This window comes from Corvus kubaryi, unplaced genomic scaffold (genome assembly GCF_017639235.1).
Source record: "Corvus kubaryi isolate FWS band 111438036 unplaced genomic scaffold, C.kubaryi_AGA036_p1.0 37260, whole genome shotgun sequence".
Taxonomy (NCBI): domain Eukaryota; kingdom Metazoa; phylum Chordata; class Aves; order Passeriformes; family Corvidae; genus Corvus; species Corvus kubaryi.
The window spans coordinates 4,052,310-4,068,400 of NW_024581077.1; the positions used below are offsets into that span (position 1 = coordinate 4,052,310).

General features: G+C 37.8%; 1 protein-coding gene across 10 annotated transcripts in view; it reads right to left on the reverse strand.

The window, feature by feature from the left end:
- SYTL2 (synaptotagmin like 2) overlaps positions 1-16,091 on the reverse strand; it is a 58,487-nt gene that overhangs the window by 12,327 nt on the left and 30,069 nt on the right. For 5 of the 10 annotated variants that reach the window (XR_006015375.1, XM_042024114.1, XM_042024116.1 and 2 more), the window contains 6 exons: positions 10,668-10,740; positions 10,011-10,110; positions 8,096-8,977; positions 3,628-7,491; positions 1,970-2,071; positions 965-1,018 (listed from right to left, as the gene is read on the reverse strand). Coding sequence is in view for 9 of the 10 variants with exons in the window: in XM_042024114.1 (XP_041880048.1) it covers positions 965-1,018; positions 1,970-2,071; positions 3,628-7,491; positions 8,096-8,977; positions 10,011-10,110; positions 10,668-10,740 (5,075 nt within the window). In the remaining variant the exon portion in view is untranslated. The remainder of the gene's footprint in view (positions 1-964; positions 1,019-1,969; positions 2,072-3,627; positions 7,492-8,095; positions 8,978-10,010; positions 10,111-10,667; positions 10,741-16,091) is intronic. The other 5 variants (XM_042024118.1, XM_042024119.1, XM_042024117.1 and 2 more) reach the window with 4 other exon arrangements.

Sequence of the window (16,091 nt, forward strand, 5' to 3'; positions counted from 1 at the left end):
TTCATAACTTCAATCTTAATAAATTTAACTCAAACTTCCCCCTACTCTTTTCAGGTTAGTCTCTACACATTTATACTGAATGACAAACAGGCTTTCAGTAGGGGTCTCCACTTGTGAGCAGAGTGCATGATGGTGCTTAAGTCCTGTTACTTTACCAGGTGTTGTATATATCCTAATATGCTATGATTATCCTGTTGATACTATGGGCCACTGGCATGCAAAATGCTTTAAAGCATCTAAATCATGAAATAAAAAATGGCAACTATTCTTTTAAAACTGTAGCACTCCTGTGCAGTAAATAAAGAATTGTGTGCTATATTCCATCACACTCGGCATTATTTGATGGTTTTCAATTCTGTTTATTTTGACACGTTCTTGGAGCAGGTTTGTTTTTTATTTTTCTTAGATTCGGAATTTCTAAAGGTATATAGAAAAATTTGACAGTAAGGCATCTGTAATACACTAATGGACTGAGGATATCGGCACTAGCTGATCTAGAAGTTCATCTATTGCTTAGAATAATGCTACTTTATAGGACTAAGGCAGGGATCTTAAGAGAGGTTCCTTTTCAACTGAGGTATTCTGAAGGGTGTTTTGCACTAGCAAAAGTCATCTTGCATCTTACAATGCAACAGATAAACAGACAAATTCAATATTTACTTAGGCGACTTTCTTTCAACTAAGCTTGTGTTCAAAGCTCCCTATGATTTCAGCAACCCATAGGCTGAATGACTGAAGGCCAAGAAAATACACTGATAAGTGGCACAGTTTCTACAGGTACAGAAGGACATAAGAAGAATAAACCCCACAACGGAATTCTACAAAAGCTTTCCAGCCATGCTGAGGTTAACCAAATCTAAAACACAATATAATTCTTGGTTTAAAAAGAAAAAATAATCTTCACTAGCAAACAGAGGCCATTGAAAAAGCAACAAACTTCCATGCAGACACAAAAGATATTTACCATCTTCAGCACTAAGAATTAATTCTTCCTTTGGTTTATTTATTTTTTCTTTATCTGTGCAGGAAAAAATAACACAGTTAGAAACTTTGTTACCCAGAAAAAAATGGATGGCAGTGATAATGACAGAATTAAGAGGACCAAAACCACAAACAAACCAGCAGAGCCATGGGAATGGTTAAATTCAAGAGACACTTTTACTTCACACACTGCCTCAAAGCCTACATCCAAGCAGGGGCCTCACGGTGACAGTGTCTATCAGCATGTTGTTGCAACACTGTTAGCGCACACCTAAAACCTAGAAACTGGTTAGAAGCAAGCAGTAGCATAAGTAGTATTAGAAGAAGAACTTGCCAATAACTTTCAAAATCTACATCTCCATGCTTCAGTTTACAAATGTAAGTTCAGTCTGTGTCTTCCCCAGTAGATATGAGATAAGCATGAAAACACACAGGGGCAGGGTGAAGAAAGACAGGAATTATAATTTAAAAAAAAAAAGAAATCCAAGGAGGCTACTGAGGGAAGTTGGGAATTCATTTTAGGTATAATGTTATCTCACTGTATTCTCTTAAAGTGCGTTTGATATATTTACTACTAGAATACACAGGTGAACCATTACTAAACTGAGTTCTTCATGCTTTTACTGTCTACTAATTTGACCTAAGCCAGCAGCCAGGAAGCAATGACAGTAGTTGCTCATTACTGTTTTGGGTAATTGCCAATACTTTCACAATTGAAAAACTATCCAGGAAACAGTTAATCACTGATCAACACAGTGCACTTCTGGAAGATGTCTGCTTCACAAGCCAGCCTTGTTTCAAAATTAACACCAAGAACTGAAAATTAAACTGTATGAGAAAAGCATCTGGTTCCAAAGTGCAACCTCCATACAGCTTATTGAGAAACAAAGACAAAGCCACGACTTGGCAAGGCTGTATGGAAGACCAGCATGAACACATTTAAGCCAAACTGGGGGTCATGGGAGACACACACAAGCTTTGTGCTCACTTGAGGTGGCTGATGGAATGTCCTCTAGACTTTTGGAAGGCTTTTTCCTATCTGCACTCCTTTTCAAAGCCATCAAAACAGGGTTTAATTCTTCTTCAGAACCTGTTACGAGACAAAACACATGAACACTGCACGTACAAACTGGCCACTTTAAGCAAGTCAATGAAGAACCAACCACAGGTTTCTCATGAGAATCTATTTTGACTGTTAGCAAAGACAGTGAACATTCAATGAAAATACAAGATAAAATAAAATAAACATCTAATTTTGAGTGTCCATTTGTTCTCCCTAAACACCCTCAGTTATTAGCAGAGAGAGACAAATTGCTTGATTTGTCCTGTGTAGGTATAGGTCTGTCTTTACTAATAACAGGGTTTGGGGCAACTATTGCACTTAATTGGTTAAGATTAATATAGGATAAATTCAGATTGTAGCCATTTTTTTACCATCTTTTTTTATGAATCAGCACAAAAGAAAGTTTTAGGTTTTTTTTCCTTTGTGCAAATTTATCTGTTATATTCTTTCCACAGTGAAAGTTATTTTGTTTCAAAGCATGAGTAACCAAGAAAGCCCAACTAAGCCAAAACCAAACAAAACCAACTGAACAAAAAGAAACAAAAACCCAACACCAACCCTCGATCCCACCCCTAAAAAAAGAAAACCAAAACTAAACAAAGCAAAAAAACCCAAACCAAGCTGTGGATGTATTTGGAACCCTGAAGTTATGCAATTGTCTCCAAAAGTAGAATCAAGACAGACCTAGGTCCTTCAGAAATCTTTAAGACTTTCTTTCCTCCCCCTCCACTAACCAATCACACCTTACGGTGTTGCTGTCTGCAACTGTGGGTGAAACCAAATTATGTTTGATTTTTCCTCATTTATCTTGGGTTTCCACTGACTTTCTTTGGAATCTCACTTTCAAAACAGGCTCAAGTGTAAGCTGGCAGGCCCTGGGAAATTCACATATTTCTCAGATCCTCCAGGTGAAAAAAATATTCCCAGTCTCTCAGTATGAGACTAAAGAGGTTAAATTATCTCCTCTACCGTAAGCTCTTTGATGACTATCATATACCATACATTGACTAGAGCTGCCATTCAATCAAATCATGTGAATCCTAGTAAACAGACCTCCTCATTTATATGGCCATTTTTCAGAGTAACAGGCAGCAATGCTAAATGAAATGGCACAGAGTATTGGTATTATCCTTTTATCCAGTTATTCCACTGATAAGAATTTTTTTGTCTTTGGGGACTAGCCAGACAAACTAGAGAATGAACTCAGTGAGCCACTGATATTTTTTTCCTCTTTTAATCCAATATATTTGAAAGGATTACTAGATCGAGTGTTACAAATTTATTAATTTGAAGGCAATGTCATGTGGGATAAGAAAAAGGTAAATCACAACAACTGAATTGATTCATGCTGCTAAACTATCCTTACCAAAAAAGCTTACCCAAAGGTAGTATGTGTCTGTTAAACATTTTCCAATGAAACAACTTAATTAGTTCTTCCCACCCCTCCCAAACAAATACGCAAGTCATTCAATTAAGAAAGTATCACGCAGATTTTCCATTAACATATTTCAAGCTGGATACCAAAAAAAAAATCATAGCCATAACAGCTCAGCACCATGAATTTTAGAAATCAGATAGCTCACAAGTTGATCTTCCAGTTCCAGAGTGGGAATCATAGTTTTCATCTGAAAACTTGGATCCCAAATTTAAGTTGTCGCCTTCCTCTTCATTGTTATCCTCATGCTGAGGAATTAGGCAGAATTGAGCTGCTTCTGGCTGGGGGCAGTTGCTCTCATCTTTAAGTGGTGTGCTCGTTCTTCTGAAATTCAATGGTGCTTGAAATTCTGAATTCTGTTCAGAGGCCTCCAAGAATGTCCTTTCATTCCTTCCTTTTTCATTAATCTCAAATGGTTTGATTGCAACCATACTGGCCTTGCCTTCGAAGGGAAGATCAACTGGAACCAAGTGTCTCTCTCCTATTTTGTTAATAGCTCCATCTCTTTTAAGACCAGAAGCTTCAATTTCACTTACTGCAAGATCATTAACTGAGGCTTGGACATTTTGTTCTGAAGCTCCCCCTTTGAGAACTGTCTTCATTTGTGTATCATAGCTACTTAGGGCGTTGTATGGCTGTGACCTTGTCATGAGTAGAGTCTCTTTTTCTGCGGGAAATGTATGATCCCCAAATTTTTCTTGCTTATATAAATCTTTGGATATTAGACATGAAGCTGCAGATGCTTCTTGAACAAGTTTTTCTAAAGAGCAACTGAATTCACCAAATTTTGCAATATTTGAAACAGAAGTTTTTTCTATTGTCTCTTGTATTTCTTGAGGATGGTCTCTGTCTCGTTGATGTGGAACACATATACTTAGACTAGTCTGTATTTTACTATGCATTTTCTTATCCATATTTTCCAGCACAGAAGCTGGTGTTTCAGAAAAGTCTTTTGGTAGACTCTGCAAATTTACATCAGACCTGGTATATTCAATGTCGGACAGTGCAGATCTTTCTGTGGTCTCACTAAGTCCCTGCAGCAGCTCTCCATCATGCTCATAGGCTGTGCTCTTGGTTTTCACCTCAGCAGTCCCCTGTACTGTGCTGTCAGCACATTTGGGTTTAGGAGGAGGTGTTTCAGAAGCCTCCTTCAGCAGCCTCTCTAGAGCAGAACTCAAGCCACTGGCTTTGGATGGGGCAACAGACTTTTGTATGTTCTCACTGATTTCGTGAGGCACCTCTCTCTCATGCTCATAGGTCGTTCTTTTAGCTTCCACCTCCAGAGTTCTCTGTACTGTGCTGTCAGCACGTTTGGGTTTAGGAGGAGGGGTTTCAGAGGCCTCCTTCAGCAGCTTCTCTAAAGCAGAACTCAAGCTGCTGTCTGAAGATGGGGCAACAGACTTTTCTATTATCTCATGGATTTCCTGCTGCAGCTCCCTATCACACTCGTAAGCCGTGCTTTTATCTTGCATCTCAGCAGTCCCCTGTACTGTGCTGTCAGCATGTTTGGGTTTAGGAGGTGGTGCTTCAGAGGCCTCCTTCAGCAGCCTCTTTAAAGCAGAACTCAAGCCACTGGCCTTGGATGGGGCAACAGAGCTTTCTATGGTCTCACTGATTTCCTGTGTCTCCTCTCCACCATGTTCATACATTGTCCTTTTAACTTGCACCTCAGAAGTCCCCCATGCTGTCCTGTCAGCACATTTGGGTTTAGGAGGTGGTGTTTCAGAGGTTTCCTTCAGCAGCTTCTTTAGAGCAGAATTCAAGCCATCGACCTTGGATCCAGCTACAGACTTCTCTATGGTCTCATGGACCTCTTCAGGCTGACCAGTAGCTTCTTGGCGTGCTGATTCTACACTGCAGTTAGTCTGTGATATACTATTTGGGTCATCATGTGTTTTTATTCCCACCTTTCTATATTCAGAAGGATGAGATACAAGGGTTTCTTTGAGAAGGTTCTGCAAACCAGCTTGAGGCCTCTGAGAGCCCTCAAGAGTATCATCCTTGTCTGCTGCCTGGTATTGTAGATACAAAGGTTCAAATTCCCTAAATTTTCTGAGGCTTGTTTTGTTCTCATGCTTATCTGTTGATGACATATTCGCTTGTCCTGTACTTTTGCCTATTTCTTCTCCTTGATCAACAGGAGAAATATCATGACTGTCTTCCCCTGTTCTCTCAAAGACCTTGCACTGATTTGACTGAATATGTGTCCCTTTTAAAATGCTTTCTTTTAGGTTTAAGCTACATGACATCTCAGAGGCTTCCTTTTCTAACTTCTTTAGACATGATTTAAATACATTAAGCTCACCTTTAGGTAGAACAACTTTATCCACAGTCTCTGCAACTTCCTCTTTTTCCAAAGGAGTAGTCTTGTTCTCCATTTTTTCTATAGGTAAATAGAGTTTATCACCTGCTACTGTCTCCTTTAAAGTATCCTTATCACTAGATGACTGGAGCTGCAAGGATTTGTGATGATCTTTTGATGAAACAATGCTTTTTTCTGTACATTCTCTAACTTCTTGCTCTGGAAGACCCATCTTTTCCTGGAATTTTGAGATAACCGGTTGTCTGTCCAGCTGGAGAGAGTCTGTATTTTTTGTGTGTGTCACATTCAGACCTTTTAGGATAGGAGATCCAAGAGACTTTTTGCATACCACAGAATCTAGTTTCTGTGGTTTTTTTCTCTCAGATGTTTGGGTTTGTTGTTGAATTAACTCTTGATTTCTCACATTATCTCTGCCTTTTTTATCTTCTTCTGATTTTCTTTCATAGGTTACTGATCTAGTATTATGTGGCAAAGAATCATTTTCCTTGTCAATGCTACTCTGGAATTTAGCGCCAGTATCCCAGAAGTTTCTCAGACTCTGGAAGTGTGAAGAATCTGAAATTTGATTCATGGTCTTCTCATTCATTTTTTCTTTTAAAGACAAAACCTGGAAGCTGGGCTTCTGTTGGGAAGAAGCAGCAACTTTTCCTTTAAGAGTTTCCTTCTCATCTTTGTCTTTGCTTTTTGAGGAAGCTGAAGTGACACCAGCTCTGGGATGCAAGTTACTGGCTTTTGGGAGTTCTGTAGATTTACAAACTTCATCAGATGGAAGGGTTCCTTCTGGCTTTCCAAATGCATGGCCTGGTCCAAACTCAAAAGAGTGGTAATTTTTGTTTCTTGAAGCCTGGCTTGCACGACTTAGTTCAGGACTTCTTGATGTATTCTTGCTCTGATCATGCAATGCCTTAAGTCGATACACTGCAGATTGTTTTATTTTGTCACTTTCTCTGAGACCTGTCAATGCATGGCCACCTGATGCATCAGCCTTGATGGTAACTTCTTTCTCTCCATGACTGGCGATAGTTGTATCCCTTTCCCAGAATGCTCTGATCTCCCTTATTCTTCTTTTTTCTTGTATTGCCTTCTCTGATTCACATTTCTGAGCTGGTAAGTTGTGCTCTTGATGTTCCAAGAGATTTGATTTTTTATTTTGTTGTTTGATTTCTTGACCATGTTCTTTTTTTCCAACTCTTGTACAATCAGATTCAGTTAGCAATTTATCATTTTGCTTCTCATTTGCTTCCCCTGTCTTAGGCTTCGCCCTCTCCTTTATCAGCTGTATGTTTTCTGAAGTAAATGATGTAGATGAAATACTGTTCTGTTGCTTAATCTTTCCAAATGGTGTCTCTTCTGTATCTTCTGTTTTTCCATGCATGCCAGGCCCACTGTGTTCTGTAGGAAGAACTGCTGTTCTGGTTGACAAGTCCACTTCCTCTCTGGGTTCCCTGCCTTGGGATCTCACTGATACATCTTCCCCATCTTCAGTACTAGAACTTCTTTTAAACCAGTCTAAAACTTTTGATACAGATTCATCATCCAATTTCATGAGGTCATCAGCATGTTTGCCAGGCTTGAAAGTGGTTTTAGCATCTCTCTCCTCGACAAGATCAGGCTTACCTTGTTGAAGACTTGTAGAATTGGTATTGGACACCTCACGTGCTTCTCTTTTAGCAGGAAGTTGATGTCCATCTACAATGCAAACAAACTTATCAGAGTTATGAATCAGACACATGACTAAAAATATTTGGTCTATCTAGAAAATTCTCAGAATTTTTTTTTTAACTGTTAGTGGAGAAAAGAGTTCTCTGGCCTCGTGATTTTGGAAAGAGCCATACTATGGGCAATAGAGTGAAGAAAATTCCTGCTCTGAGACATCCTGTTGGAATCATTGCTTTTAAGGGTACAAGCCGAGAAGATGAGTTAAACCCATTCTTAAAGGAAATGCCTACATTGAAGGGAGGCTGGGCATGACACACACACAGAGGATGATAATCCAGCATATTTGTGTTTAGTCCCATAAGAAAATCCCTAAATCACAACTGAATTACTCCCAAGGACAGCTGCACTACACTAAAATACTATCCACAAAAGATGTGCCTATAGTGGCTCTGATAAGATTACCAATAGAAGATCATAAAAGTATAAAAAAAATTGATGATTTAATTCTGCAGTATGTAGCACATTCCTACTACCTCTGTTTCCAGTTGTTAATTGTTAGATACAAGTGATCCACATTAATGAATATGTGCTCTATCCTATCTCATTCCATTCTTCACTCCTATTAGTCTCTTACCAGTAAAGTTTTTGTGTGACTTTGATTCATGGCTCAGGATCTGGTTGGCTTTACTTTCACGTGTCTCATCAACACTCCACTCGTTATTGCTATTTGACAGGGTATTGCTGGAGGTCTTCTGTGGAGTTTCAAGTTCCTTGGGAGTAACTGTCTTTGTCTGGAAGCTTTCACTAATCAGGAAGACTGATCTATTAGTGTCACAAGGGCTGGATGCAGTTGTGTCTTCTTGTAAACCATCTTTTGTTTTCATTTGTGAAGTTGATGAATAGGTTCCCAAAGGCTTTGCAGCAGAAATTTGCTTATCCTCAAGGGAGCCTGATTGAGCAGCATAATTGCTACTGTTCTTTTCTTTGTCAGGTTTTAACAAATCATGCTCTCCTCTTTCTTTTCCATGGTGTAGCTGTGGGCTTTGCAGAGGTTTTCCTTTACCTGGGCTAGAGGAGAACCTCACTTGTTTCAGTTTTTCCAGTGAATTTTGTGTGGAGTCTTCTGCCTCTTCCATAAGAGAGCTCTTCTCACCTTCTCCTTCAAAAATAGTTGCAGTAGAAAGACCATTCTTTTTCTGAACATCTAACATCTGACTGACACGAACTTCTGAGTCAGTGGAACTTGAGCTTGAGCTGCGCTTCAGAATGCCCCTGGGTGGGGTACCAATGCCATTAATCCTCTCGGTGTGCTTGGTTGGTTTGGGAACAAGGTCTTCTCTTTGTGACACAGAATTTGCTGCTTTGTGAATTAGTTTCCTAGCTTTTGGGATAGGACGCTTAACTAGTTCCTTCTGTGATTCATCAGTAAGTTCTACAGAAAGCTTCTTAGGTTTCTCTGTTTCATCATTTTTTAAGTTTGATTTAGGTGGGCTGTCTTCTGAGAGTGACCAATTTTCTGTAAGACATAGAACAGCTCCTGAGTTTATGTGATGTTTGCCAGTATAAACAGAGAGTTATGACAGTGCAGATCTAGAATGCAGGGATTATACTGGTTTATTTAAAACAACAGGAACAAAAACACAGAGAGAAATTTTACATAGGTGTTGATTTCATTTTTATGTAATAGAATTTTTTAGCAAATTAAAAGATTGCAGTTATTTCTTATTTTACAAACATTAACAATTTGACGATACCAAAGAGAGAGCACACGAAATCTTTTATCAGCATTATTCCTGCAAGGGAGGAAGTTTGCAGGGAAGGGCAGCTTTTGAATACTCATACACCTCTTCAGGTTCAGAACATAAACAGCAATCTACAAAAATGGAAACTGGCTATTTCTACAGTTATATGGAACAAAGCAAATGCAGAAATAATCTCTTGGCAGGGAGATGAAGGGGTTTTTATTCCTACTAAGCAAATATTTCCTCTTCCTGTTAGCAAGCTTCACAACAGAGACAGGAGAGTAATATCCACATATGACTGTAAATTAGAACTTCAAATGCCTATACTGTGTTATATAATCACTCATCAACTTGCTTGCAGAAAATACTGCTGGAAAGGAAGGATAATAAATAGGACTAAGGAAATAAAGGAGAAAAGTACAGACCAAAGAGAGCTAGGCTGCTTCTGTCGAGCTAATTAGCAGCAATGCTTGGAAGGTCATAAAGACAGCTATGCCAAATTCAAGGAAATTTCACTGTCCTGTTATCAGCAATTCAGGACGAACAGCCCTCTCATGATAGAGTGCTTAGTGCTGCCTAGAACTATGAGTAAAAGAAAGGAAGCAAAAACCATTTACTCATGTCTACAGCCACTTCCTGAGTATATTCACTTGTTTTAGATGAGGTTTGAAATAAACTAATTGACAACTCCCAGTGGTTAAGAAAAAAAAGGTTTTGATCTCTTTCAGAAAGAAGCAATGAAAATAAAAATAATTTCATATAAACCTACAGGAAATTCACAATCATCTGCTAGAAAAGTACATTTACCCTTCTTTGATAGCTGAGGTACAATGGCCGGTCTGTTTTCTGATTCCCCACTGTACAAGTCATCATCTGATGAAATGGAATTAAATGGATTTCTCCTTTGCTAAAAAAGGAACAAACATTACTGTTGCAGTCAAATTCTTATATCAGTACAGTCTTCACAAAATAGACACAAGGGGAGTGATTTCCTCTTCCCCACTAATCTATCAGCAAAGAATATAAAGGCATATCTCTTAAATTGGATACATAACAAAAAACCTAAACAATATGAACAGGAAACTATCAGAAATGCCACTCATAACCTCATCTTTTTCTTTTGAACTCACCAACAGCAGAGGTAAGCCACCACTTAAAGACACTTGAAAATCCCAACTTCTTGCAAGTTAAATAATTTTATCTCTAATTCTGTGATATTAGAACAGCGCCGGCCAATCATTTTCAGTCGTTGAGCAGATTGGAAATAATGTCAAGAAAAAACAGCCACCAATTATAGGTGTAGCAGCACTTTAGTGCTGAACCTTTAGTGGTTTTCATTCTCTCCCTCCAAATGAAAAAAAACACTCTTTTTTTTTTTACAAATTATTATCTTTCCTCCTCAAAACTTTACTTAAGATTACCACTGAAGCAAATAACTTCCACCATATTCAGTATTAGTCATACCTTTACTGATGAGACTGCTGCCTTCACAGGTCTTTCCTCTGGTTTGTTTAACACAGGGGTTACTTCTTTAGAACTAAGGAAAGGAAAATTCATATAAAGGAAAATTATATAACAACTTCAGCAAACAGGACATTATGCCTTTTTGAAAAAGCAAAACAAAGATTCATTTATACATACTCAAATGTAAACACTTGGCGCCTGAGTTTTTCTATTTAGCCTGTTCTCACCAGATTTAGAAGAAAAGCTTCTCATTCCTATAGTAAAGGGTATACTCTTGCTGCTTTGTTTCCTTGCAAAAATTTATTTACTTGTTAAAGAATTCAATACGACTTCTACTTGGCATGACAGAAACCATATTTTTGATGCATTTTGTATGTTTGAGCAAGCTTTATAAAAATCAACATAAACATATATTTTATATTTACTACATATATGTTACTATAAATATAGTAAATATAGCTACTCTCTAAACAATATCAGTGTTGCCATCTCCATTCTTGTCGTACATTTGTACTTATAGGACTGAAATCAAAGTGGAGTAAAGGGTCAAAATCTGATTAAAAGATAGAGTTTTTCAAAGCATCAAAGTCAGAAGAAACAGAGGAACTCCATCACCACTATAGTAAAGATGTGACATGTCACAGATGATGACTCATCCCCTCAGAGGTACAACTTATAAGCTATTCTTTCAATTGAGATGTATAAATTTTTTGGATTGATGGCATAAGTGAAGTTAGTTATTACTTGTGATAATAAGTATAGCCCAGATATAGAGTAATTAAAACAGCTGGAGGAGACAGCTCCTGTATTATCTTGAGAAATATTTCATCTACTTGCAGAATGATGCAAGGTTTTTTTCTCCATCAGATTTTTGCAATTTGAGTTTACCTAAACATCTCAGATATGAAAAAGTATTTGGTTTTTGAAGATGGAAGTTAGACATTAATTTCAATATAGTCTTCACATAACAACCATATTCAGTATCCTAATCTTATATGGAAAACACTGACATTAACCAACATACACGCTTATGATTTTGGGGTGGAGGGAACAGTATGAAGCAGAAAAAATTTATATTCTTCAGATAGGATATATATCTCAGGCTAGGAAGGAAAACAACTTCTATGGTTTTTCCAATATAGATGTACAAAGAGATTCCAAAACTGAATATTTCTTTGCTCAATGATCTTTGTTATGTGTGAAAAGACTTTAAGGTGGGAAGTAGAAGAGCCACAAGGTATCTCAGGACAGAAACAACATCCAGCTCTCATCAAGTTCCAGATTCACCTCCTTGCATTGACAAAGATCTCTCCAGTCTGGTAACTGGTAACAGTCTGCTCTCCTGAGGGAAGAACAACTTTTCCATCTTTCCAGGGTGCAGTACAGTTAAGCTCAAAGCTTAGGGGGAAAAAAAAAACCAAAACAAAACACTCTGATATCTAACCTTGAAAGGCTATTTGCCCTGCACTGCTAAGTGCATATGAGCAGTGACATCACTTACATTTTGCAAAGGGAAAAACATTATTATGGAGAAGATAAAATGACCAAAGTGAGCAGTGTGAACATAAGGCTAGCAAAAAAATACCAGTTGCAATCTGAATTATAAACTTCTATGTCTCTTCCTTGCTCTTTTGATTGAACACTGCCTTTAAGAAATGTACCACCATGCACAGTGATAGAGAGTTAAGGTATGAGATGATCTTGTAATGGAATCTATCTCAGGGGTGAAAAATTAACTGTTCTTACATTTTTGTAAGACTGTAACTGTGGCAGCCTCTTATATGCACACACCAGATTACTAACTGATTACTCTTGTTCTTTCTATTCTTTGCTGACCCCAAGTAAGAAGAAAAACTCTGGTTCTCAAAGAGCTACATGTTGCAACTTCTAGTTTCCTTTCAAAAATATCCTTTCACATTACGGTTTTTAATCTTTGTTCTAATATATTTTTTTAAAGGATGAAAATACATATGCATACAAAGAAACTACAGAAAATGGAGTTTGTGTTCTTGCTTTTTTAAAGCTCTTGTGTATTTGTTGTTGAGAGCACCTGTATGCTCCTGCATTTTCTGTCTTGTCTGCACCATCTACTACTGAACAGGACAATTATGATTTTTTTTTTTTTTTAAGGTCTAGGTCCTGGATACTCCAACCCCTCACTCATTTTAAACAAGGAAAATACTGTTATGCACCCTAGGATGTGAGAAACTGGTAAGACATTCTTCAATACAGTTTTTAGAGGTGGAGAGGTAAGTTTTTGTGTGTGTGTTCATTGAAACATAATCTCACAATCTTCAATGTAATGCTCCTTTGGATTTACCATAGAATAATTAATGATAATTAACTTGGCATCACATACTGAAAACTCTGCTCTAAATAAACAAAACAGAAATAAAGCAACACCAGGATCCTATAACAAAGTTTTACAACAAAGAGTCTGAAAATGAGTTTACCCACAACCCATACAGATAAGAAAACTGAACAAAGCTAAATCAATAGATTAAAAAATATTTTAAAAATTCTACACTTTAACTCTGCAAAATGATGTGCAAAGAACCACAATGAAGGCCCAAGTCCCATACAGACTGAGGCAACAAGGCAAAGGCAGAAGGTAAGCTGGAGAAAGGGGTTACAGATTTGCAGGCGTTGCCAATACATGGATTTTAAAAATCAGGGCTTTTGTGCAAGTTTTCCACTTCCAGAACTCCAGGACCCACACTTGCCACCTGTTCAATGTTGATCAAGAATACTTTCTAGATTAGGGAAGAAAACTAACTACAAATCTTAATTTGAAAGATAACTTCCCTTTTTTGAGATTCAGCATATAGACAGATGGCATCACTGAACAGAAGTAATATTGACAGTGTGACTCACCTTTAAAACTCATTCTGTTCAAGGTTACACCTTCAAAGACACTTCACACACCTGGCCTGTAAAGGCTCTGGTATGCAAGAAAATTATCCCAATGATTTAATACTCAGGAAGAAATAATTCATAGCTTCATTGTGGAATTTAGATATTTAGGGTGCAGGGATAAAGGTCACTACACTAATTTTAAGAATACTGTTGCTCCACCTAATATAGCAGCATCCTGATTCAACAGTAGTTGAACTGGCCCCAGGGTTGGATTTTATCCTTATCAGTTTACAAATAGATCTACCAGAAGTGAACTTTCTTTACACTCAGTAAGAGTTGTTTTGCTTTAAGAACAGGATCCAGAACCAAAGTACTCCAAGTAATTTGTTATCACATAACTTCTGGACCCAATCCTCAGGTTAGCAGCTGTGTAGTTTATGCAAAGCCTGCAAGTCAGTGCTAGCCTGAGGCTGACTCTTAGAGAAAAAAAGGAAAATGAAAAACAACTGGGAAAAAAAAAAAAACAAAACAAACAAAAACCCCATAACTCCCACAAACTTATTTTTAAGCACCACTTTAAAATGCTTTAAAAGTCCAAGGGCTTGAACCAGAGGTAGCTTTTGGACACTGTAAGCAGTGAACTGCCTTTAATGCAATCCCAAATTCCAGAATGGTGCTCTGTTTCATCCTCTTAGCTGTGTTAAGACTATTGCATTTTAAGAGGAATAGCCCATTAAGTCCTTGTTGCTCCACTATCTTAGCAGCCAAATCAAATGTTTATAGACTTTCCCTTCCCACCCCAGCTGCTGGGATTACTGCTTTCTCACAATTGTGTTTCCTTCTGCCATTAGAAACAGGCCCACAGTTATGCCAGGCCAGTCTCTTTCAAATTCCAGTATCAAGAGAACAGAAAGGAAAAGTATTTTAAAAGTATATGATGCCTCCTGCAATTTCTCACTTGCAATATTGTGTAGAGTAACCTCAGTTACAGTGAACAAAGCCCACACTAAAATCATAAGCAATGAATTTCACAGTCCTGCCACATTTGTTTGCTATAGGTTTTGACATTTAGAAGCAAGTGATCTGAGGCATCTAATCAAGTATTTATGCAAAGTCAGTGTAAGTAAGTGTCCACCCCACATGTGATAGATCATTTCTTAAGGTCCATTTCCAAATGCCTCATAAACCACTGGACTGTGTGAGCTTGCTCTAGACAGAAGATCCTGAGCTATTGAAGAAAGTACAAGTACACATGAACAAGGCATGGAGGCTGATTAATTTCTGGTACAATCTGGAGCAAAAGGCAGGACAGAGTCCTGGAAAAGAATTACCAAACTTTGCATAGCTGTAATCTGAAATTAGTCATCAAATCACTTCAAGCTGAAGAAGACCACTATCAAGTTGGTCTCATTTTAAAAAAAAATTGTCTACATATTCTTAAACTTTGCTATGTTATGCATTTTTTAAGAGGCTGCCCTGGCACATTATGAAATCTAGTACACCTTATGAACCACAGACAGTTTGCAGAGAGTTGTAATTTCAAGAATAGCATTATAAGGCTGTACTTCATTAAAAGTATCATCTTTTGCTGATGTGCAAGATGATATGTAAAATATCCTAAAAAATACATTAAACAACAACATGTCTTCTGGTGCTCTTAAAGAAATAACTTCATAGCAATCCCCTGAAGGTAAAAGTCACCTGTAAAAAAACCTACATTTAGTAACAACTGACTCTGTCAGCACACCAGTTAACTTGGGTTGGGAGGGGAAACAGAGCTCTGCCTTTTGATAAGCAGCCTTTGTCATCCTTTTTGTACAACTTCATTTTTGGGAAGTCTATAACAAAGCAGTTTATTTGACCTTTTTCAGCACAATTTCAGATGTGGTGAAAACAAACACTTCTGAGCTCACTGATAAAATATAAGAAAGAAGAGTAACACAAGCCAAAGCTGTTAAGACTCACACCAACCTTTGCTGCCATTCACTGTGAATTTGTGTGCCCAGTTTGCAGAGCACGAAAGTGAAAGGTTCAATTGCTACTAGGTATTGTATAAATGCGTACTAGGAGAGGCCTTACTGAAAAGAAAAAACAGATTATGTACAGAGAAGGACTTAGACAAGAAAGTGAAAGGTTACAGAGCCGATCAATGGCACAACCAGAAGTAAAACAGTCACCCTAAGTAGTAACTCCGGCCCTTACCTCACTCTGTTCACTAAAAGCACAAACAATGGCTATATGGGTTACACCCTGGTTCTTGTTTCCTCAGTAGTGTGAGGAATCTGGCCACTTAAAGATATTTTACTTTCACCTGCTCTGTCTCCAGGTCTTTCAGCACTTTCCTTCTCAAATGTAGGCTCTTTGAATGTTTTTAACGCAGCCCATGAATTACATGTAGGTATTTTAAAGAGAAGACACGTCTGTTTCAGAAATCAACTCAGGATATTTCAAAGAAAATAAAGCTGTTTGGGATGTTTACAGACTTGAGATGAAATGATTTAATACAAAATCCTTTTTAGTTCAGAAACTACTAATCATCCAGCCTTCCTGACAACTGTAGTAATTCAG